Genomic DNA, 25,217 nt, shown 5'->3' with positions numbered 1-25,217 from the left:
CAACCAATTTCGTACTCGTATCATCAGGCTCAAAATTCTTTCTGCTAGATGTGTAGGAAATAGATGCTGTCTCCCTGCAACATTTTGAACCTGGTGCTGTTATGAGCTGCCCAATTAACAAACCCACTAAACCAGTGGTTCTCAACTTTCTGGCCCTTTAAATACAGTTCCTCATGTTGTGACGCAACCATAAAATTATTTTTGTTGCTACTTCATAACTGTAATGTTGCTACTGTTATGAATCGTAATGTAAATATCTGATATGCAGGATGGTCTTAGGCGACCCCTGTGAAAGGGTCGTTCGACCGCCAAAGGGGTTGTGACCCACAGGTTGAGAACCGCTGCACTAAACCAAGAGAAGGAAGTAGGGATGAGCTACACGTGCTGTAGAGTTAAGACCCCTCAGTCACGAGGCTGCAAACAGATGAGTGGTGGAAACTGAGAGATCAGGAAACTTACTATCAGGAAGGGGGAAATGGGAAGGGCATGTTGGGATTTTTGCTTAGGTACCAGTCATGAGCCCCCAGCTGTGCTGATGAAGCACCAGCTGGCCCAGGGTGAGCCACTTTCTCCCGATGGCCCAGCAGCTGTCCCAGCCTCGTCATAAAGGGGGAAGGAGTCTGCACCCTGTCTCAGCAAGTGCCGCATCACCGTCAGTCTCCTCCCCCGTCTCAGGTCAGTAGGGAAGGAGCCACACCCCCTTATTCCTGCATGATTTCCTCATGCACCCCGCAGGTCCCCAGTGAATGCTGGTGGGAAGCTGGATGTGCTCATGATGAAAGTGGGAGGAAGCCCTTAGCAAAGGCAGAAGCCCTTAGGGAGAAAAGGAAATACATCCTCGGTGTCCACCCTTGCTCAAGCCCAACCGCTGGGCTGGTGGCCAGCCGTACCAGAGGTAGTCGTCAGCCGTGCCTCTCGCCACCAGGTAGTGGATGCCCACGGAGTTCGACTGTCCAATGCGGTGCACCCGGTCCTCGGCCTGCATCAGCACCTGCAAGGCCTGGGGGTCAGGGTATGTAGGGCAAGGCCGGAAGCAGCTCAGCCCACCACAGCAGGCAGCCCCTGGCCCCCAAGTCCCAGCACAACCCTTCTTCCTCTAAGGATTTCACTGCCATGCCTCGCGGCGGAGGACCTGCCGGCCTCTACCTACAAATGACCTGTCATCTGACAAAAGACAGAACCAAACAGAACACCAGTTGGCGAACTAAACTGCAGCTGGAGAGCTGTGATGGCCTCTCGTGTTGGGCCTGGTGCTCGGTGCTGTGAAGGGGGAGCGAGCCTCGGTTCTGCCATCAGGCTGGCATGAAGGGCAAACGAAGGAAACTGGCACATTCCATTCTTCTCTCCGTGAAATAAGAACAGTCATCTCCTAGCTAAACCAACACTGCACCAAAGGGAGAGGCCAGCTGTGAGGGGGGCAGGGTGGCACTTACCTGGGGGTGGCCCTGAAGGAATAAGGAAAACCAGGAGCCTGTTTCCATTACAAAGGGCATTCCACCTGAAGCCCACCCATCCATGTGTGGCCAGTGAGAGCCACAGTATGTGAGAACATGCGAGGAGAAACAAACTCTTTTTGGAGCTCAGGAGAAAATTTTATGAGTCCAAAAAAAATGCCTTCTATCTACTGACACAGCCGTTGGCTGAGCAGATAGGGCCAGTGACCATGTTCAGGGAACACCCACAGTCGTTGCCCTGTTGTGGCCACACTGGCGAGAGCAGCTTACAGCCAGAGGCCCGGGCTGCGGCCTGGTGCTGTTATGAGCTACCCTCTTTGGTGACATCTGTGCATCCTTCTAGCCTTCTAAAACTTGTTTCCCCATTGATAAGATAGTGCGATACTACTACATAGGGGGTTGTGAAGATTTAAGAGCTAGCCAAATAAGTCTTTAAGTGAAGACTGACACGTGGAAAGTAAACGCTCTTGAGGGCTAACGGAGCCGGATGGAAGATGCACTGGCCCCAGGGACAGCTTGCAGACACCTTGCCTTACCCACCACCACTAGCTCCTCCCTCCTGCAGCCATGAGCATGCCCGGGGGCTTCACTTCTGCGCCCCTTACCCCCGGGTTCCAAAACAACTCTGCGAACACCACCAGGTCGGCCGAGGAGAAGGTGAGGCCCATGTTGGCGGCGGTGATGGACAGCACGGCCACGGCGTGCCTCTCGGACAGCTGGAACTGCTGGCACAGCTGCTCCCGGTCTGCGGAGGAGGTGGCGCCATCGATGCGGATGTGCTGCACCTTCTGCGGGAGCAGCGTGGGGAGGCGTCAGGACAGAGGTTATAGGTGGGGAGGGAGAAGGGGAGTGCAACAGAGCGCTACTTAGGTATTTTATTACTTGAACTATAAACTTTGAAATACATACAAAAAAACTTTCCATTTATTCAAGCTGGATGGGGAAACAGGAGTTTGTTGTATATTTCTCTATACTCTTTCGCATATTTAAAATAGTACGTAAATGTAAAAGATGAAGGAAGACAAAAAGTAATCTATGATCTCAAATTTAACAAAAAATGAAAAAGGGGTGAAAATATGTGTTAAATTTTTCTAGGAAATCTTCTAGGAAGATTTTCACCCGATTTACTGAGGGCCACAAAACTGGACTGAAGTCTGTGCCCGGCCGTGTGCAGTTAACAAAGCCACCTCAACAGTGATGAGGAGGAAGAAAGGAAGAAAGTGGACACTGATAGAGGTACTTGTCTCCACATAGAAAGACGATTTCTGCTACCTCATCTCTTGTCAATTTTCTAATTATTTACACAGAATGATGGAAGACCCACTGGGAGATGTTCCCAAAGCAAGATTCTTGGGCTATCCGTACAGAGTATGGAGGAAGTTAAATGCACGCTGGAATATTCTGACCCGCCCTGTGGTTTTACAAGCAAGGATGGTTCTTCAGAAACATTTAGCAATGCTTCCAGAAACCATCCTCTCACTTCTTTGCTGACCTGACCTCCACCTGCTCAGAACAACTTAGCAGCCGCCACAAACAATAAAAGCATCTGGTGTGGACTTTCAAAGGAAGCTTACCTTTCTCTCAAGCTCTTTAGTAATTGCATCCAGAACCACCTTGTGGTGTGCAAACACTAGAAACTTCTCTCTTCCACTTTCCAGCAGGTCCAGGATATATTCACTGCATTTGAAATGACAACACAAATTAAACATCTCCTCATCCCGATGAGGTTAATTACTGACAAATGACTGTTCCTGTATCAGACACCTTTGGGGTACCTGCCCTGCCTGGCCCATTCTCTCCCTTCCCCGAGAGCTCACTTCTCCCCCTTTCCCTCATGCCAGGTCACTTGAATAGAAGAGAGATTAGGAGCTGTGGGAAGCAAGCCATCTTCTGCCATGTGCAACGTGAGTTCTTCCATACTTTTCAGTCATCTCCCATATACAAAGAAATTGAAGCCTTATGCTTTATGTATCTCTGATATGTTACTGAAACATTCTTATTACCTGGGATCATGAAGATAATTAACAGTTTGCACTTGGCTGCTAACATCATTATAATGTGTTTTCAATACAAATTAAAGTGTTGTCTATAGATCTGAAAAGGGATTAGGGGATTATTGTCAGTAATCACATTTCTGGAAATGTACTATTGAGATCTAAGTAATAATCCTGAAGAGACAGTCAGGGAGAGCTCTCAGCTCCCTCCTGCATTAGATCACCCACTGCAGGGCCGCGGGTCAGTCAGTAGTAAGGGAATTCTTTCCTGAGGCAAAGCAATAGAGGGTGAAGGACCTGATTTGCTTGGTCTTTATTCTCCCTTTACTTCTCTCCTCTGTGCACTGTATTTTTTTCTCTCTCATTTCATGTAATTTTCTTAAATTTTTGTTGTAGAGGGAGGGAGGGAAGAAGAAAGGAAGGAAGGGAGGGAGGGAAGGAGGGAGGGAGAGAGAGAAACCTGGGTATATGTCCTGACCAGGAATAGAACCCGCCACCGTTTGGTGTACAGGACAACACTCCAACCACCTGAGCCACAGGGGCCAGGGTGCACGGTGTTTTTTCTTGACTTCCCACTCTTATCTTTAGCAGGGGCCTTAAGGGAAGGGGAGAGTCGCCGGGCAGCATACCCTGGAGTGGACTCATACTCCAGTCCAGCTCACAGTGGCTCCTGCAGGGCAGCAGAGAGGTGAGCTTCGGGACAGAAGGGCTCTCCTCTGCCTGAGGCCATGCTCACACGCAGGTGTGTTTGCACAGAGAACAGACACTGTCCACCCTAGAGCAGGACAGATCTAAGGTTCCCTGTTATAAGCAGGTGGTAGAAAGGTAAGTGGACTGTTCTTTAAACATCTAAGATTTATTTTCTAACATCACTATGGCCAGCCAGAGTATGGATTTGAGTTCAATTTGTGGATCGTTGGTACTAAATAGAATCTAATTAGTTTGAGAGACATAAAATTTGCCATGATATAAGCAAAAATGTTCACTGCTACAGTGTTAAAAAGTCACAAGGCCATAAAGTTAACTTGGCTCATAATCACCACAGGCCCCAATATGCCTAGTGCCTCTCTCCCCTCTACACCGCAGACACGGCTTCTGCTCTGCCCTCCCCACACCCCTAAGTCACCAGGCTGGAATGCTCACCTACCACAATAACCTTGGCTTCTATATTGAAAGATGCCCATTAAAATGAAAACAGAGAACAGCAAAAACAAACAAACAATTTAAAAACCCAAACAACTAGCAGAGAAAATTAAAGCTTTGAGATTTTTTTAAAAAATTACCATCTTAACCATTTCTTCTTGTTTAACTCTCTATTGATTTGAGAGAGAGAAATGTCAACCTGCTGCTCCAACCATTCATTGGTTGCTTCTTGTATGTGCCCTGACCAGGGATCAAACCACAACCTGGACGTATCAGGACAATGCTCTAACCAACTAAGCTACCTGGCCAGGGCTGAGTTTTAAGATTTATAATCTAATTTCTACTTACTAGCTATGTGACTCTCAGGTGCAGAGATTTCCATGAGATGTACTCAGTTTCTGCATTTAAGAAATGGGGTCAATATGACTTATCCCACTGGTATCACAAAGAGGCTGTAAATGTGAAATGAGTTGACAGATATCAAAATTGTTGGAAACGATAAAGCACTAATTTATAATGGAATTTTGAAAAAGTATGTACAAGGTATGTTATGGACTGAATGTTTGTGTTCCCTCCCAAAACTCGTAAGTGTGATGATGTTGAAAGGTAGGGTCTCTGGGAGGTGGTGGAGTTAGGGCTCTTATAAAAGAGATCCCAGAGGGCACTCTGGTCCCTTCCACCATGTGAGGACACATGAGGATACGGCTGTCTGCAAGCCAGACTCTGAATCTGCTGGCTCCTTTAATCTGGATTTCCTAGCCTCTAGAGCAGGGGTCCTCAAACTTTTTAAACAGGGGCCAGTTCATTGTCCCTCAGACCGCTGGAGGGCCGAACTATAGTTTAAAAAAAAACTATGAACAAATTCCTATGCACACTGCACATATCTTATTTTGAAGTAAAAAAAACAAAACGGGAACAAATACAATATTTGTATTTGCATGTGGCCCGCGCGCGGGCCGTAGTTTGAGGACCCCTGCAGAGCTACGAGAAATATTTGTTGTTTAAGCCACTATAGTTTATTAGTCTATAGTATTTTTTTTTTATGTCAGCCTGAATGGACTAAGACAAGGTATTACCAACTTTATTTATAAGGTGGCAAATGATTAGATTTATAATTTCTAAGGAATATGGTTGCTTCTAGACTTAGCACTCCACCAACCCTGGATTTTGCAGTTCATGAGCTGAGGGAGGGGACTGACACTCTTGCCATCTGCTATTTGGCAGCATGTGAGAAGTGGACTGGTGGGTGGGGACAATTCAGGCTGTAAAAACACATCTGGAGTTTGCCACAGTGTTGTAAATGAAAAGGCCATGCCCAGAGGGTGATAGAGAGCTGGCCAGCATTCACAGCTTTGTGGAGAATCTTAGATCTGAACACGAGGCTGGTGAGGCCAGGGGGCTGGTGGCTGAGTGAGGAGGGGAGGCTATGGGTCTCAATTCACCCACAGATCTCGGTCCCCGCGGCCAACCTGGCTCTGCTCAACCCACACCAAATTCATTTTCATTGAAATTTAATCACTTGGACCATTATCCTTCCAGAGTCTCACATGAATGTTAAACAATGAAAAATGAGGCAAACTGCACATCATTAGAACTGCCTCAAGTTTCCACCCTGGTGATATCGAATATGAGTGGGTGTTTCTTAAGAAGGGGAGACAACTGAGATTTTTTTAAGTCAGTGGATAATTTTAAGAATAGAAATTACTTCAGACTTAGTTATAAGGCGGTAGGAGAACTCAGTGTGACAAAGGCCACTTGCCTGTATCTTTTGAAAAACTCTGAGATTCTCCTTTCACGTAGGTAAGAATGACTGAAATGTCATGTCCTTGGAGAAGAACAGAGAATCACATAAGGCAGCTTCTCTGTCTTTCCCAAAACCCCGCATATTTTCCTACGGGCTAGTGAGCAGTACTCCTAGCGAGAGAGAAACTTCCCTTAGTGTCTGGGTCACCCCACGCTCCTCATAAGTGACAGCAGCTCCAGCTCACTTGGGTTACGACAAGATCTCACAGGGACCCACGCACAGCAGGCAGCGCTCGAGGCAAACCTGCCCATGCCTGTGGGTGAGGAGGCTGTGGGGCCTAAACCCTCACACTCAAGGTGGCAGTGACTGGAGCCTCTGACCCCTTCTCGCAGAGCAGCACCACCATTCTGGCAGCCTGAGATAACAGGTGTTTCTTTTCTTTAAAAATAAAATAAATACATACATATATATATATATATATATATATATATATATATATATATGTATGTATTTATTTTATTTCAGAGAGGAAGGGAGAGAGATAGAAACATTAATGATGAGAGACTTGGGGGGATCGAGCCCACAACCCGGGCATGTGCCCTTGGCCAGAATCGAACCTGGGATCCTTTAGTCCGCAAGCCAATGCTCTAGCCACTGACCCAAACCAGCTAAGGCAACAGGTGTTTCTTCTTAAAGATGAGAAGTCCGCACTCGGTGACCACTTACATGACACACGGGATTTTGGCTTCAGCTGTTCTGTGGAAGAAGAGAATGAGGGCTTCTCTCTGCTGTCCTTTCTGTGGGAAGAGAAGTCGAGGGTTTAAGTCTCCCACTCTGAGGACTCTGAGCTAAGCTGACAGGCTTATTGCTACTATGAGCTTTACAAATCCTAACGCTCTAGCACCAGTTACCAGAGCCGAGACCCTGACTTACCACTCAACTCAGCCACAGAACTACCTGAGCTCCATTCTGTCATCGGAAACATGGTAGCCACTCTGTCACCCTCCGGGAACTGGTGTGAGAATCCAAGGGGCAAGGCAGGAGGAAGCTCTTTGGAAAGGCATTTCAGGGGGAGCTGCACCGTGCACTCATGCTCACGTGAAAGGCAGACGTGCAGCCTTGCTAGCACACCTATTCACTACGGCCTGGGGACAACTTACACACAACATGGCACTGCCCACGTTCTTTGCTCCCTTTCTTCTGCCAAGCTGTGTCCATACCCAACTGATAAGCTCACCTCCATCCAAGACTTGCTAAATCAATTCCAATGGACTGCGACTAGTTTATTCTTGTGTCATCTCAAACCATTAGTCGAGTGTTTCTGGTATGTTTCCCACAAAAGGTAAATGACTTCCCAGGAGAAAAACAAACATGTTTTCTCTACAGTTTGCACCTAAATAAATCCTAGTAAAGAATGTGAACACAGGAGATGCTCAAATAGTTTCATCAGAATATAAGGTAACATCTACTATCACTCTGAGCTCCCAGAGACGCAGGATAGCTGTCTCCTTCCACTAGCAAAAATGCTGCCAGGTCAAAAGGGCTTCTTGCTTTAAACAGTAACTTTCCTCCAGGTCTTGACAAGGAGAAAGATATCCAGGAAACACAGGAATTCGGGGGGTGACTGGCAGAGTGCACCCGTCTAACTTATATGTGTCCTGGCAGTGGAGGCACTGTCCCTCCTATTGGTGGCCACAGTCCAATCAAACAGCTGAAACTCGTGTTGAAGATGCGACTCCACGGCAGTGTATCTGAACTTGTTTCTCAGCTACAGGCCCAGTTTACCTCTGATGAGGCTCTGGACACATGTGCAACCTTTGCTTGCGGCCAATGAGCTCATGAAGTCCATTCATATACCCTCAAAGGGTCCCTTGCAGCAAGTCAGGCCCTCTAACCTCCTATGGTCCCTGGTAGGGGGACAGAGCCAGGTTCTCAGTGTTTGCAGAGCATACCCCAGGCATCCTCAGTCTGCAGTTCTCCTGTGTCCTTTGGAGACTGTCAAAACTCCTCCCACCCACACCCACTCTGCACCTGCTAATAAGAAAGGGAGAGGGCAAAACAAATGGCGAAGGGCACTTTCAGAAACTGTGCCCTAAGATTTATCACGAGGTGGGTGTGGGGAAACCAGCCCCTTCATTGCACATGCCTGGTGGGATGGCACACTGGCTGACCTTTTGGGAAGGATGTGCTGATGTGGACTAAAGCCTCCAAAAATGTCCAACCCGCCCTGGCCAGGGAGGCTCAGTTGGAGCGTTGTCCCTTACACCAAAATGTGGCGGGTTCGATCCCTGGTCTGTACGCATGCAGGAGGCAACCAATCAATGTTTCTCTCTTGCACCAATGTTTCTCTCCCTTCCTCTCTCTAAAATCAATTTTAAAAAAACATGCCAACCTGATGACCCAGCAACTTACTCCTTAAAATTTATTCTCATGATAATATCAGATGTGCACAAGTTTACATGTAAGCTACTTTTCCAGTGTAGTATACTTAGTATAGTGAACAGTTAAGTTAACTTAAATATACAACTAAAAATGGTTGGCAAAATTTTAATATAACCATGTGACAAAATACTAAGCTATGTTTAAATATTATGTTTTAAAACAGTGGTGGGGAACCTTTTTTTCTGCCAAGGGCTATTTGGATATTTATAACATCATCCGTGGACCACACAAAATTATCAACTTAAAAATTAGCCTGCTATATTTGGTCAAACATTTAATTAACTCACTCCTAATGCTTTGGCAGGGCCAGACCAAATGATTTCTCGGGCCTTATTCGGCCCTCGGGATAGGTGTTCCCCACCCGTTTTAAAAGGACATTTAACAATATGGAAAAGAATGAATACAGTTTTGTAATCATGAATACAGTTTTGTAACCATAATTTATGTTTACATGATTCCAATTCCGCTTTAAATATATATACATTGCTTATGACATACATAAGTTATATATATTTATATATAAACTAGAGGCCCGGTGCGCAAAAATTTGTGCACTCGGGGGGGGGGAGGGGGGGTCCCTCAGCCTGGCCTGTGCCCTCTAGCAGTCTGGGACCCCTAGGGAGATAACGACCTGCTGGCTTAGGCCTGCTCCCGGGTGGCAGAGGGCAGGCCCAATCCCTAGGTGCAGCCCCTGGTCGGGCTCAGAGCAGGGCTGATTGGGGAGTTGGGGCGCCGCCCCCTGTCACACTCAAGGCAGGGTCGATGGGGAGGTTGTGGAGCAACCCCCTGTCACACACAGAGCAGGGCCCATCAGGGGGGTTGGGGCTCTGTACCCTGTCACGCACAGAGCAGGGCCCATCAGGGGGTTGGGGTGCTACCCTCTATCACCCACAGAGCAGGGCGGATCAGGGGGTTGGGGCGCCGCCACTCTCACACTCAGGGCAGGGCCGATGGGGAGGTTATGGCTCTACCCCGTCACACACAGAGCAGGGCCCGTGGGGGAGGGGGGAGCTCCCCCCTATCAGGCACAGAGCAGGGTGGATAGGGAGGTTGTGGCCCCGCCCCCTGTCACACACAGAGCCGCAGGGCGATCAGGGGGTTTGGGCGCTGCCCCCTGTCACACTGATCCCGGTGCCGGGAGGCATATTACCCTTTTACTATATAGAATAGAGGCCTGGTGCATGGGTGGGGCTGGCTGGTTTTCCCTGAAGGGTGTCCTGGATCAGGGTGGGGGTCCCCACTGGGGTGCCTGGCCAGTCTGGGTGAGGGGCTGGGGGCTGTTTTCAGGCTGGGGTGACTGAAGCTCCCAACCGCTCCTTTTTTCCTTTTTTTCCTTTTTTTTTTTTAATTCTGGGCCAGCTTTAGCTTGAGGCTTGGCTCCAGCTCTTAGGCCTCCGGCTGAAAGTAGGTTTCTGGCCTTTGCTTACAATGTTGCGATTCTGCTGGCTGAAGTTGGGCGTATTTGTTACAATGTTTCTTAAACTGCCAGCTCAGAGGCAGTGGCAGGCGGGGAACGTTGGTTTCCTCCGTCACTGAGGCAACCAAGCCTCATGTTAGTTTCAAGCTGCCTGGCTGCCGGCGGCCATCTTGGCTGACAGTTAATTTGCATATCTCGCTGATTAGCCAATGAAAAGGGTATCGGTCGTACGCCAATTACCATGTTTCTCTTTTATTAGATAGGACTAGAGGCTCAGTGCACGAAATTCAGGTGGGTCCCTCAGCCTGGCCTGCACCCTCTCGCAATCTGGGACCACTGGCCCCTAACCACTCTGCCTGACTGCCTGATGCCCCTAACTGCTCCCCTGCCGACTTGATCACCCCTAACTGCTCCCCTGCTGGTCTGAAAGCCCCTAACTGCTCCCCTGCTGGCCTGATCTAGCCCCTAACTGCTTGCTCCCCCACACCGGCCCAATCTTGCCCCTAACTGCTCTCCCCTGCTGGCCTGATCGCCCCTAACCACCTCTACCTCAGCCCCCACCACCATGGTTTGTCTGGAAGGACGTCAGACATCCAGAAGACATCCGGTCGATCCGGTGGAATTAGTATATTACCCTTTTATTAGTATAGATGTATATATAAATAATATGTATTTTGAAGCAAAATCTACATACATTTAAAAATCTAAATAATAATTAATGCTGAAATTAGGTGATAAAAGAGATGAGTGAATCAATTTTATAGTGTAACTAGAGGCCCAGTGCATGAAAACTCATGCACTGGAGGGTGGGTCCCTCAGCTCACAGTCCAGGAGCCCTTAGGGGCGGGAGACGACCCAGCAATCAGGGGAAGGTGACGCCCCATCACACCTCTGCTACTGCCACGGCTGACAGTACAAGCCTCGGCTGGCCCTGGTTACCTGAGCCTCGGGCAGTCCTGGGCGGCTGGGCAGCCGCCATCCGAGGTTTGCCTGCACCTTGGGCTGGCCCTGGGTGGCTGGGGGACTGAGAGGACTGGGCGCCGCTATCTTTGAGGGCGTGGCAGTCAATTAGCATATTCCCTCCTTATTGGCTGTGGGTGCTGCCATCTTTGAGGACGGGGCAGTCAATTAGCATATTCCCTCCTTATTGGCTGTAGGCGCTGCTATAGGCGCTGCTATCTTTGCGATGGTGTGAGGGTCCATTAGCATATTCCCTTTATTAGATAGGATTCTAAAGCATGTTTAATAAATATTACTTATTGTAAATACTTTTTTTTTCAGAATTTATACAATAGGCATCTATTAAATTTTTATTGTGGGAGAAATCAATAGTTTCATCTTTAAAAAAGAACTCCCCCAAACTGGGTAGACAGAATACTAGTCCATTAATGATCTCATTTCTTTTACTAGCCATGGGCCAGGAAATTTTAAAATACCTGCATTTTTTGTCCCTGTCCCCTGGACTTTTATTAAATTAGACCCACTGGGGTTTCCAATTTCTTTTTCTATGTTGGAAATCTGAACGGACTGTCAAGCGGCGGAAGGATGAACTGATACTGTCACCAGGAAGTCTGCATGGACTTGCTCCACTTTTCTGTTCTTGGTCTTGCTGATCAAAAATGGCTTTAGACAAAAGATGATTAGAGCTAGCTTTTCTTAGCCAGTGAATAGTATCTATTATTTCAGCTGAAAATGAAAAAAGGCTTTAGCCGCACATTACATTTTATAAATTGGCTGTTTCACCTTGGCTTCCGTGACTTAAAGCTTTTTAAAAAATGTCTTCCTCCAGATGGGAAGGTGTGAGGGAACAAAGGAAAACCCACTTCTTGACAGTCAGCAGTGCTTTGCTGGAGCCATGAAATTGTACAAAACTGCAGGGAAACCTGGGCCTAAAGAGTAACTATAAAAATGGGGGGGGTGGGGGAGGACGACTTCCTATAGACCCACAGGGCCTCTTATTTGATCAAAACCAAGAAACCATGATTCCCTATTTACTCTTTTGGCTCAGGATTTCATGGCTGGTCAAGGATGGAAAGGTGTCACGGCCATCTAGTCTAACTCCCAGCTGACACTGGCTCCCCTTCTGAGTGAAGTTAGGGTGGTGCCAAATGGGTGGCCTTAGAGTAGGAAAGGTTCTGATGGTCCAAACCGCAACGCTCATAAACCTGTTTTCTACTTGGATTTTCCACTATAAAAATGAATTTACATTCAAGAACACAAAGGAGAACCACATTTTCAAGGACTTATTATCAGAAAGAATGTAGTATCTGGCTTCAGCATCACAATGAAGGTAATCTGTATCAACTCAATTTCTCTTTCAGAGACAAACTCTTCATTTTCCTAGGACCCCATGGAAGCACAGAAACTCTCAAGCATGGGCCTGGGGAGAGCTCCAGGCTCTTTCTCTGCTGGATTCTTTAAGAATTACACTGCAAATTAGCCTTCATTTTCATAATCTGCAAAATACCATTAAGACTCTGGGATGCTGAAGAAGCGGGATGATAATCACCCTACAGGTGGGACTCTGAGCAGTCGGCATTCCCCTGATGTCTTTTTCCAGCACCAAGCCCATGAGGCAGGCCATGGCTTCCTCTTTTAGGTAAGAAAACATCAAAATATGCCAAATAATTTAAAGGACTTGCATAGCTACCAGAGTTTTAAATCACCCAACATTCTTGAATCCCATGGCTCAGCCTAATCAATTTCACAGCACAGCTGTAAACTCAGGAAATCAAACTCTCAGGTTACATCTGAAACCACTGGAAGAGCACTCACCTAACCTGAGGAATGATGCAAGTTGGTGGAAAGTTTAAAAAAAATGCTTTCAAACCTTGCTGCACTAAGTACAGAATTCCCATACACCTCTTTCTTGTTGGCCACATGGCACAATTTACAGTTGCCTCTTGGCCAATTAATGGGACTTTCATCCTCAATTCTAATGCCCACTGACTGCCTTTTCAGTTGTTTACGTTGGCTCTCAACCTGGTTCAGAAGGTGGACCAAGCGCAGGCAAGGGTGTTCTCCAGGGAAGCCCACGGAATGCCGATAGACATATTCCCATCACACACACAAGGAACTGAAACATAGCATTTGACAAATTCGCATCTAAAAATATCACACTTCTGAATTTTTTTCCATTCATGTGCTAGTTGCTGTACTTACTCATTGACTTTCTTATCTGGCAGAGTTCACAGTAGACAGAAGTTAGACCTTAATGGTTTGAGAGAGTTATAAGAAAAAACTTAAAATTGAGAAAAAATTTCTATTCATTGAATTTTCATCTGTAGAAATCAGAAAAGATCACCAAGGCTGAGTTTAGCAACAGAATGCTCTGGTTCCTCTCGTGGTTCCACTGAAATACAATTTCAGAACCATCGGTCTGGACGTCCACATCAACTTGTGAACTCTGAAAACTCCAAGCCATCCAGATAATTATATGTAAGATGGCAAAAATTAGTAGAGCTTGATAATTGATCCATGTATCCTCTAGCCTACCTTATGTTTCTTTTTTTCAATATTACCTGTTTTTTAAAAATATATGTTTTTATTGATTTTAGGGAGAGAGGAAGGGAAAGGGAGAGAAACATCGATTGGTTGCCTCCTGCACGCCTCCTACTGGAGATTGAGCCCAAAACCAGGGCATGTGCACTGACCAGAAATCAAACCAGTGACCTCTCTGTGTACGGGACGAAGCTCAGCCAACTGAGCCACACCTACCAGCCCCCTCTTTTCTTAAAAGTTACCAGTTAGTCTGCTCAATCACAAGGTAAAATAACATTAAAAAAACACACACCACACATTCTGTCTCTTGTCATTCTTATCTGTTTTGTAATCTTCCAGAAGGCTGAGAGCTCATTTAGATCTAAGTCTCTTCATGCAGGGTAATACCAGGCCCAGATAATGTCAAAAATGTCAATGTAATTTTCTTGGCAATGAAAATTGCTAGGTTTCGTCCCACAAGGACAGAAATGGAGCTGGTATAAATTATCTTGTGGTACTTAGCATAGTAAGACACTAACAACAGATATGAAAGTTTTGAAATGATAAAACCACCATATTGGAAATAGCCCTAAAATATAGGGGTAACAGGCTTGGATATAGCCTCAGCTCTGTCTCACAGTAGTCATGAGATCTTAGGCAAATCATAGCCTTTATGAACCTCAGTTTCCCTGTTTGTAAAATGGGGATCCTGCCAACTTCCTGCCAACCATAAATGACTGTAATAAGGAGACAAAGGATTAAGAAGGGTTGAAAACTCGATTTTGTTAAATAACCGTTAACTTGTTAAAGAAATTACATGACTAAAGCAAATGACATGGGATGGTTAGAGGGTTAATATATATATCAAATACACATAGGACTAATTTCTAGCAGTTGTTCCTATACTGAGGCATTCTCGAAATACATTTAGCATAAATTCCATCTTTCTCTGAGATACTCAGACTATATAGCATCATCCTGCAGGCAGCCCTGACGACCACCCATCAACAGTGATCTCCACAAGCATAAAACTGCAAATTAAAAGATTTTTGAAGTAGACGAGGCAGCCTGAGACATGAAGCAGGCTCACTGTCCTTGCCCAGGGAGGTGGGAAGAGGTGACGGAGAGGCAGGTTCAGAGAACTGTGGGAAATCTCCACAGAATGCCTCCCGGGAAGAAACACCTGTGAACTCAAGTTCCAAATCCCGGTATCCAGCCCTGACTCACAGAGTTGTCCTTGGTGGTCATCTCCTTGGCCGCGGCATCCAGGGACGCTCTGGCCTTGGCACTGATCCGGCCCGGGGCCACCACCACCATCTTGCGCTGCTTGGCCGGGAGCTGGGAGAGGACGTCGGACTTGAGGCGCCGCAGCATGACCGCCTCCTCCAGCAGCAGCTTCAGCTCCCCCAGGTTGGAGGAGCCGGAATAATCCCATCCCCAGGTGTGCTGTGGAGGAGAACCGAGACAAACGTGAGACCCCAGAGCCCAGGGGCAGGGCTGTCACCGTCTCTCACAACCTCCTCTTCCCCGGCTTTGTGCAGAGAACATCAAGCGGCTTTAAAGGATGAATACAACACCGTATGAGAAACAGGAAGGAAAAGAGAAAAGGGAGTCGGGAATGAGGCGGACAAAAATCACCTATCTTGGCGTGCTACAATTTGGCACTAATTTGCTCTCTAGCAGCAAATGCAAGATGTCAGCGGTTTGGTGTCCATTACATTAAAAAACAAACAAGACCTTGTCAGGCTTTCCTGTATACTAAATACAGAAATAACATTCCTAGGGCTCATCCTACAGGGTCCGTTATACAATGTAACACCTAATGTCAGTGATCTTTATTTGATGAGGTTTACAGGGATGTAAACACCTGTTGTTCTCAGTATGGTCACACCAACACATCCAAGAGCAACATCATAAACACAACGGCAGTGCTAGTGGTGGTGGGTTGAAGGGAGGAACCGGAACACAGGTTTTTTTTGCCCGTCTGGCTGAAACCAGAGGAGGTCCTGCATAAACCTGGCTCCCTCATTTGATCAGGCAGGGGGGTGGGGGGGTGGCAGTGAGTAAGAACGTCTACCCCCTGCCACACTGCTAGAGATGTTACCAGTTAAAATCTAACTAACAATCTTTCTGGAAACAGGACTGACTTCTACAGTCAGGCAGCCAGGGTGTCTGCTTCCTTAATTTTTAGCCACTCATCTCCCCTCTGGGCCCCTCTCCCCTGGACTGTGCACCACCTGGGTAAGGGTGCACCTAGTTCATTTTCCAGGGCCAGAGGACCTAGTATAATTGTGGAGACATGGTAGTTGTCCAAGAAACCTTTGCTGAATTGAGGATACAAAGAGAAAGCCAAAGATAGAAAAATAAAGTAATTAAAAAAATTGTTTCTTTAAAAAAAAAAATCTGAAATCAACTGGAAGTTCAGTCAATGCCTTCACGCTCTGGGGTTGAAAATGAGCTCGGCATGGGGCACTCTCTTCAGTGGCTTCTATTAAGCTGACCACACACACAAAACGGGGGAACCCTGGGCTACCGGCTGCACAGAATAAAAGAATAAAAATCATGCTGGGAACAAGAGGATATACTTAATCTGGATATCATGCTCCTAAATTCTAACATTATCAGCTCTTCATCTTGCAACTTAAAAACCCATACCAAAGATTTTAAATTGGACTTCAGAATAATCACAATCCAACAAGCTGTCACTGAAAACTTACCAGGCACCAGGCTAAGTGGGAGGAAGAACACAAAGATGAGGAAGGCACTGCCCCTGATGTTTGATTGGGTGGTGTCAGGAAGCAGCAGCAAGAAGGAGGGAAAGGGTGAATCTGAGGATGGAGAGGGTGGAGGACACCAGGAACACAAGGGGGCACAGTTCAGGGAGTAACGGTAATGAATTCCACCTGCAGCCCCTGCAATCACTGGCTGAACAGTGTCCCATGGGCCCAGACATCAAGGAAGAGAAGATCCTTTTCCGAAAGTGGATTATTTGCAAAGAGGACAAAGGTACCAATCACACATGAAGGGCTTTGAGGAAACATGAGAAGGATATACAATCTGGATTGATCCCAGGGGAGAGTGCATCACAAATGTATTAAAATGCTAAAGAAGTATGTTTAATAACTGAGAAATTTCCTGTCTCAGTAGCAGGCTAAAAATAGTTTGCAACTAACTCTACAAAGCACTACATTTTACATTATAAATACTTAGTTTGAATGTAAGTGGATATTTTTAAAGTACTTGAAAAGTTTTATTTTCTTTAAAAAAGTATTTAACAATAAGGCCGACAGTCTGATTTACATCATGAACTTGCAGAGCAAGGCTCTTCCCTCATGAATGGCATGGGCAATGGGCAACGAGTGAGTCCCAGCCAGTTCTCCAAAGTCAGTGTCTTTGATGCAAATAGTAGCTGGGTGTATTTGTGATTTGATCACAAAGTGGGAATCGTTAAGGTCTGAGTTAATGAAGTTTTGGAGTCCAGCCAGTCCTCTACAGCAGGGCCACTGCCCACAAGAAAGAGGCAGGAGAAGCTCAGCGTGTGGCTCAAAGTTTACAAAGTCACAGCAGACTGGCTGGGAACAGGGAGTCAATGTTTTGAATTGGGGGCTTTCGGAGAGATGCAGAGGAACCTGTGAGGAGGACAGTGCCCCACGCTCAGCTGCTTGATCAGATTAATGATCACGAAAGGATGCAATGGCCCAGCAGGAGGAATCTGGGATTTGTGAATAATGTAATTTAAACATTTTTAAAATGTTGATTTTCTCTGCTTATAAAAGTAATCATGTTTGTGTACATTACCTTCCAGTCAGATATGAGAGAATAAAGGGGAGAGAGGAAGGAAGGTAGGGAGGACGGTAGAATGGAAGGGAGGGAACATTTTGCATCCTATTTTTTTTCACTCTTGTATTTACCCATGTTATTTTTTTTTAAAAATATATTTTATTGAGTTTTTACAGAGAGGAAAGGAGAGAGATAGAGAGTTAGAAACATCAATGAGAGAGAAACATCGACCAGCTGCCTCCTGCACACTCCCCACTGGGGATGTGCCCGCAACCAAGGTACATGCCCTTGACCAGAATCGAACCTGGGACCCTTCAGTCCGCAGGCCGACGCTCTATCCACTGACCCAAACCGGTTTCGGCTACCCATGTTATTAAATAAAAAATTTTTCACTAAAAAACAGCAACAACAACAACAAAAACCAAAACAAAACAAAAAACCCATACCAAAAAACTGAGGTTCTAGAAACCGAGATTTTCATTGCAAAGATCTTTGTGGTCACAGGCTCCTTCTGCTACTTCTGGAGGCCAGAGCTGCACAGACTAGCTCCTGAGGGTGCAGGCCAGAGGCAGTGCTCCCCATGGAGACTCAGGGTCCATTGAGAGCCCTCCTGAGGCTCAGGATCTTGCTCCCATGCCATCTGCTCAAAGGCCTCTTTTCCTTCACTGCATATATTTTCACCTTTTCAGAGGATTTTTCATACTCCTCCCCATGCCAAGTGACCTTCACCAGCCTCATCTACTCTCTTCCCTGTCTCCGCCTCGGTCCACCCCCAGCTCGCTTCTGAGCCATTCTCTCTGGCAAGAGCTGCTGATTCTGAGCTCCATGCCCTACGCGTTAGCCATGGTCCCTGTTGGAAAACACTAAGCTAGAACCACCATAAGCATTAAAACTAGGAGGCAGTGTTCTCATCCGACTCCAAGGACACTCCCGGGTCAGAATTGGGGGAGGGCAGAGATAAAATCTTAATTCAGCTCCCTGTCAGGCCTCTTCTGATCATACCACGGCCAAAGAGAAGAAACAGAAAGGTAGGGGTCAAAATCAGGCGACAAATGGGGGGCTGGTGAGGAAGGGGAGAATAAGTACCCGCTTGGCATCACAGTAGCGAAGTCCGAAGGCATGAAACTGAGGGAAGAACGTTGGCTTGACGGCAATGATCTGCGTGTACAGCTCTGCAGGTCGCGACATGGCTGGCGTGCCCGACAGTAAGATCACGCGCTTGGCCATCTAGGAAACAAACAGACAAAGGTGCTGAGAACATAATTTCCCAAACGCCCCGATGAGATAAGAGCCCCAGGGACAGCACCATGCCCAGAAAGCAACACAAACGCCTTCCACTTCCTGGGCACCCTGACCGCTGGAGTTCTCAAGTTTGATCATCGCAGAACCAAGGTGGGTCCAGATTCCAAAGACTGTAAAGACCAGCCTTGCTCTGGAGCTCAGTGTGGCCCACAACCTGGGATCTCTAAGTGAAGGTACTGTGATGAGAGAAACAGCACATGTGTGCCGAGAGCCTCATGGCATGGCCCGTGTAAGCAGTTGGATGTCATCTCCTAAGCAGCCTTCGTAGCACCCTCTGCCATCTCTACGTTGCCACTTAGCACGTGACAGCGAATTCTGAATCTTTTGTCTCCCTCACTAGGCTTCAAGCTTTCTGACAGCAAGGGCTAGGCGGTGCTCCTCCATTTCTGTAGCACAGTGCCTGGCACAGAGTAAGTAACTAACAAATGTTCACTGTATGTTGAAAACTATTCAGAAGGAAGCTATTTAGTGCCCTGGGGACCATGGAGTAAACCCAAAGAACCCCACACTGGGAGAGGAAGCAGAAGCAGGGGCACAGCCGCAGGCCTGCACTGCAGCATGGGTTCTGACATCCACGTTGAACCTAGGGCCAGATAATGACACCTAGGACCAGCCCGACCTCACTCCCAGGACGAAGTGTGTAAGCCATGATCTGATTTTCTTTAGAGGGAAAAAAGGGCCCTCACTAACTCAGCAGCACAATACTCTGAGCGGAGATCCCTGACTGAAGCTGCAGGTACTAGGACTTTAAAGATGGGACCCGGATCCATTTACCTTCCTCAGTCCGGGTCTGCAACAGCTCATTAGTGGGCAGAGTGGAAATACACAGTTGGTTGATGAACTTCATGTTTCTCATTACCCTGATACCAACCTGGTCCAAGGGGATTAGACCCAAATATCCCACCTCTTATTATTAAGATGGAAAAGAGGGTGAGAAGAAAAAAAAAAAGACACGTCTCATTGTATCAGAACAAGTAATCACCAAAGATTACGGGAGGTAAAATTCATTTCAGCTCTGGGAAGGGACCCTACTGTGGAGCTCAGTTGTCTAGAAACAGCTTGTTAACCGCTGTAACCTTGAGTTAATGACAGTAGTGTAAAGAGTATAAGGCAACTGCGTGCAGTAAGTCACCTAGGGCGGAAATTAGGTTTTCAAATGAATACACTTGCCTCATAAAAATAAATAAATAAAGGTGCAACAGCGAGAAGAGAAATGGCTCCTTATAAATATACAGTATATACAATTCTCAAGATGCACTTTTGCCCTCTTAGCAGCCACCTCTACTGAATTCCATTATGACAGGAGAGCTGTGAGCCTCTCCAGCTATAATTTTCCACAGTTCAATTACCCAGGACCTCTAATTTCCTGCGCATTTAATGCAGACTCATTAAAATAACAATGAGCTTCTTGAATGGCGTCTGTACCACTGCTTGCCTTAGCTCAAGACCATTTTAATGAAACCGGGAAAATGAAAAGTCTTATCAATAACAGAAAATCAGCCCATCAGCCCGAACCTATTCCCCAGGTCGTTGCTACTGCTGCCGGGGATGGAGCCTGGGCAGCAGCTCTCAGCTCAGGGGGTGGAAATCGCCTCCAGGGTCCTCACCTGATATTTACAGAATAGACCAACACTGACTTGGTTCCCCCATACACTGCCCAGACCAGGGGGCAATGGGACCGTTGCTAATGGACATTTATGGGTGTTAGGAAGCAGAGGCAGCATTTCGGAAATAGAAACCAGCTTTGAGTAGAAACCACAATGGAGTCGCATCTGTTATGAAATGGCTTAGCCTGCTCCCTGCTCAGCCCCAACATGTCCTCATTGTCACCACTGTCACCCATAGTGCCTTCAATTGTGCCATGATTCATATGTCACCCTCCACCTCTGAGAACTTCCATTCTAGGAAAATATAAATGCACAAAACTACATAAATCAACACTAAATTGAACACTTTATAATTAACTCCTCTAACGAAAGAAAACAACACCCAAGAAACCTACACAGGAACAATATAAAAAATAATTTATATTTGGCCTAATAGAAATTATGTGATTCACATGAGTAGACACTGTTGGGTCAGATGACCTAAAGATCAGGTTTAGTTTCCTTGTGCAGCCCTGCAGGTGAACAGCAGGACAAATTGGAATATATAATTTACCAAGGAGAATCCAATTAAGTAATTCAAAGTAGATAACCTACACACAGATTTTTTTTAAATGAGCAAAGAGAATGTTCTATTGTAGAGAAAAGAGCTGAAGTTGTTTTAAGTTCATGCAAGAAGTAGACTGTACTCACACAAAAAGAGAAACAATTATTTATTAGGAAAGATGGTGGGATTCTGAGGGCCTTTTTCCCTCTAAATAACAATTGGGTACTGTTAATCATGTTATAATACTGTTGTAACAATAAAAAGCACTGTACATAACACTCATCTAAAGAAAACCCCAACACATCTCACTGCTCAAAATAGAAGATACTGCTAAGACACCTTCAGTGCCGGAGTCAGTGGAGAAAAAGACCCCGTGATTCAGGCTGAGTGGGAGTTGAGACGGTTATGCCTGGTCAGCCTGGACCTCAGGGGCATCTACCAAAAGGTAAAATTATGACCCAGCAATTCTGTGTAGGGGAATTCATCTTAAAGTAATAAAGCTACGAATATATGGATGATGTTTATTTGCAGAACTATTTATAATAGCATCACAATGTCCAACACTAACGGTTAAATTATGATGAGTGTCTATGGAACTGAATGCTCACGAGCCACTAAAAATGATGATTTTGCTCTATGTCCTACAAGTTAGAAAAATAAACAAACTGTTCACAGTGGTTTTTACTGTTGGAGGGTCTAAAGATGATTATTAAAATGTTTGTATAGCTTTGTCTTGCCTACCACATCTATATATATAATGCCTAAGCAACTGGCCGACCGTTTCACTGGTAGCTATGATGCGCACTGACCACCAGGGGGCAGACGCTCAACGCAGGAGCTGCGGTGACTTGGCAACTGCAGTTCTTGGGTGACACACCCAGAACCAGAGAGGAGGGAGCCCGATTCCAGGGTGCATCATCCAAGAACCGCCCTCTCGTAATCTGGGACTCCTCAGGGGATGTCGGAGAGCTGGTTTTGGCCCGATCCCCACAGGCCAGGTCAAGGGATCCGGGCCTCTAGTTTATATATAAAAATAGAGCCTTTCTTAGTAGCCCAGGCAAATAGTGCCGTGGAGAAAGAGAGCTGTCACACTTCCTAGGGGACAATGACACAGTTTTTTACAACCTGAGCCTGCTGTCGTCATTTACAAACCCCACATTTATTTTCTGGATACCATCTGGCCCGGCTACCTCACAGACTGTATGATATAAACTCATCACCCCTTCATGCACATTTGCTGAAAAATCTTGAAATATTAAAAGTCTTGAAATACGTTACCAGAATATAGTGCTAAGATATGCATGAGTTAGAGGGACAGTCAAGTGGTACTAAGTTAGGTCCTCATAAATTAGGTCCTTATAAAGTTTCAGGTGTACAACTTGATAATCTGACATCTGTATACACTACAAAGAGATTATCCCCAAAAGTCTAGTTGCTCCTCCACCACACAACTGACTGTCTTCACCCCTTTCTAGATGGCTTTTCCAAGGCACATTTTACTTCTTCCTAACTTTCTTCTTGTTCCAAAAATATTCAGTCACTTCCTTAGAGTGTCTAGACCAGAGGTTCTCAACAGAGTGGGAAGAAGTGATTTGCCACCCAGGGGATGTTTGGCAACATCTGGAGACAATTCTGGTTGTCACAACACGGGGGCACAAGTGGCCTTCAGTGGTAGAGGCCAGGGATGCTGCTACACATCCCACAATGCACAGGACAGCTCCGCACAACAAAGAAGTTTCCAGCCCAAAGCGTAAGTAGTGCCAAGATTGAGAAATTCCAACCTAGATGAAAATACAGCAGAGAGTGAAAGGTTTGGTAACAGAATAACACAAACTGCCTCTCCCCCCTCCGCCCCATCCTGACAGCAGGCCAGCACCGTGAGAAGTCAACGTTACGGAAGGGAGTGGCTTTCACACACCTTCATAAGCAGCAGACTGGACCCACGGCTCCTATTTTATCGTTAATTCATCCAAGTTCTACAGCAAATGCAGAGTAATATATACTAGTTAACAGTTAAAAGATTTGTTTTGAATATGTCACTTTAAAGATGTAAATGCTGCTTTAAAGGTCTGGCTCAGAAACACATATTTCAGACCCAATATGGGGCCCAGTGTGTGGCCAAGAGTGCCTGACCAGGCAATGAAATATTAACAAGACAGTCGCTAAGAAGCTTTTCCATTATATCTTTAATGATATAATCTATCCATGTGCAGTTTCTTTGTCTAAACAATCCGGGGTACAGATTTAATTTTAGTTATGGCTGTAATACTGGAACCACAGTACTGAGGTCTATTAACATTTTTCAAAAGGAAACAAGGGTCAGCAGTATGGGAAAAACATTTCATTTAAGTGTGTCCACAAATGGCTCTCATATTTATGGGTAACATGAGCATAAGATCAAGGTTTTTAAATAAAGAACTTTTATTTTTAAAGTTGGAGCAAATGACATAATCCTCCATTGGAAAATGTAGCATATTATTTGTTATCATATGTGGCGAACCGGCACAGCCATGGTATACTCAGCCCCAGGGCACCTTATATGCCGTGCCAGCTCAGCCAGGTTTGGTGAGCCTGAGAAGGGGCGGTGAAGGATTGAGAACAGACAGACAAGAGAATAAAAGCTGGGTCTGGGTGGGACGCTGTCCTCTCTGATAGAGAGCCTCTCTGACAGAGAGCTAGCAACAGCGCCATAGACTACAAGCCATGTCTTTATTTTATAGCCAGATTCCACAAGACAAAGTAAGGGCGTGGTCAAGATGTTGAAAACATTCTTGTGGATTTCGATCTTATTCAAGTACATGTACCTGAACTCTATCAAGCCCACGTCACTCAGACACGTGGGGCCATGTGTTTGGAACATAGGTTCAAGCTTACAACTATAGCTTTTGGCTATAACTGTGCTGGGAAGGCTCTGCCCTCCAAGCTGGGACTTGCCCGTGGCCATGAGAGGACTGTGCCCTCTCATTAGTCCGCGGCTTGAACCTGTCCAAACACTGTAGCCGCTCTCCACAATCATATAACTTGCTACTCCTAAAACAAAACAGAACTTGAAATGAGTAGACACTTGTGTGTGTTTTGTGGGGAGGTGGAAAAATTAAGTTATTTTTCAAATGCTACTAAGTCCTCCAACATGTGACAAACTAGCTTTCCCTAGTTTCAGTGTAACTCAAAGCTGCTTTTAAGCAATGAAAGCTGGTGAAACACAGACTGTTAAACACGCACTCCTGTTTTCTCAGTCTATACAAACAGAAGTAGATTTCCCCAACATCACCTCTGAGATCTCTGCCTTGTTATGAGAAAGAAAGCTACTTTTCCACCTGCACTACTTGCCCCCAATATTAGGAAAAAGCTCACTGCAAAAAGATGGAAGGAAATTTTGGGGGGCCTTTCCTCTGTCAGGACACCAAACCTGGGCACAGAAGTGTGTGAGATGAGACAGGGAGCTTACACTGCTCGTCAGAATGGTTTCACATGAAGATCTGAAGCTACGCTGAAGCACACATATGCACACACATACATACACGCCTGCTCGCAGCCAGGACTCACCCAGCCGAAGTGCTCAGGCGCAAGCTCAGACCACCCCAGAAAGGGATGTGGATGGCTGACCCTCCTCTGTTAACAAACCGGCTTAGGGCAGCCTGAGAAAAGGGCACTGGCTTACAGGGCATGTCTCAGCTTTGCCAGCGCTTCTTGCTGGTACCCACTGGCCTGTCTGCATAACTCATCTCCCTCTGTTCAAAGCACTGAGAGCTCTGCCCCACAGCCACTTAGAAGACAGGCAGTTTCCGCTGAGCTGCACAGGACATGCTGCTGAGGGTGCTCCCTCTGCCTTGCCCAGGAGGCTCTGGAGTGCAGTCCTGGCCTGCTGATGTGATCATCAACAGGTCTTCATCTCTAAGAGGCAGAGACCATTGCATCGACCACAAGTTTCTTAGCAAGATGGTAGGAAGGAAATGGAATCGAGCACCACAGCCTTGAGCAGAGATGCCCTAAGTCACATCCATGGCCCACCGCCCCCACCCTACAGCCCCTGCTCTCCTTGGAGCCCTTGCCAGCCAGAGCAAACCACAGAGGGATTTCCAGGCCGAGAGGGCTCAGCCTCCTAGTCCACTCTCGGCAGGACTCACCTTGAGGAGGGGCATAGCTGCGCGACAGCGGGCTGTTTTAATGTTTTTGAGGAAGTGAGACTCATCCTGAAAAGAAACAGTCACATAGGTGAACAAGGTCACATCCTGTGTAGAAGGAAACAGAGCCCACGTTAACTTGACCCTAGCAAGCATCATGTTGAGGACTCTTTCCTCAGCCTTTTC

The 25,217-nt window shown here is 46.3% G+C and overlaps 1 protein-coding gene across 6 annotated transcripts in view; it reads right to left on the bottom strand.

The window, feature by feature from the left end:
- Nucleotides 1-25,217, bottom strand: part of SMARCAL1 (SWI/SNF related, matrix associated, actin dependent regulator of chromatin, subfamily a like 1) — a 49,580-nt gene that overhangs the window by 2,467 nt on the left and 21,896 nt on the right. For all 6 annotated transcript variants that reach the window (XM_059703081.1, XM_059703078.1, XM_059703080.1 and 3 more), the window contains exons 10-16: nt 25,035-25,100; nt 18,541-18,681; nt 14,902-15,120; nt 7,062-7,132; nt 3,029-3,131; nt 2,060-2,242; nt 891-991 (exon numbers count right to left, since the gene is read on the bottom strand). In XM_059703081.1, coding sequence (XP_059559064.1) covers nt 891-991; nt 2,060-2,242; nt 3,029-3,131; nt 7,062-7,132; nt 14,902-15,120; nt 18,541-18,681; nt 25,035-25,100 — 884 coding nt within the window. The remainder of the gene's footprint in view (nt 1-890; nt 992-2,059; nt 2,243-3,028; nt 3,132-7,061; nt 7,133-14,901; nt 15,121-18,540; nt 18,682-25,034; nt 25,101-25,217) is intronic.

This window comes from Myotis daubentonii, chromosome 7 (genome assembly GCF_963259705.1).
Source record: "Myotis daubentonii chromosome 7, mMyoDau2.1, whole genome shotgun sequence".
NCBI classification, from domain to species: Eukaryota; Metazoa; Chordata; class Mammalia; order Chiroptera; family Vespertilionidae; genus Myotis; species Myotis daubentonii.
This window is presented reverse-complemented; position numbering and strand designations above follow the sequence as displayed.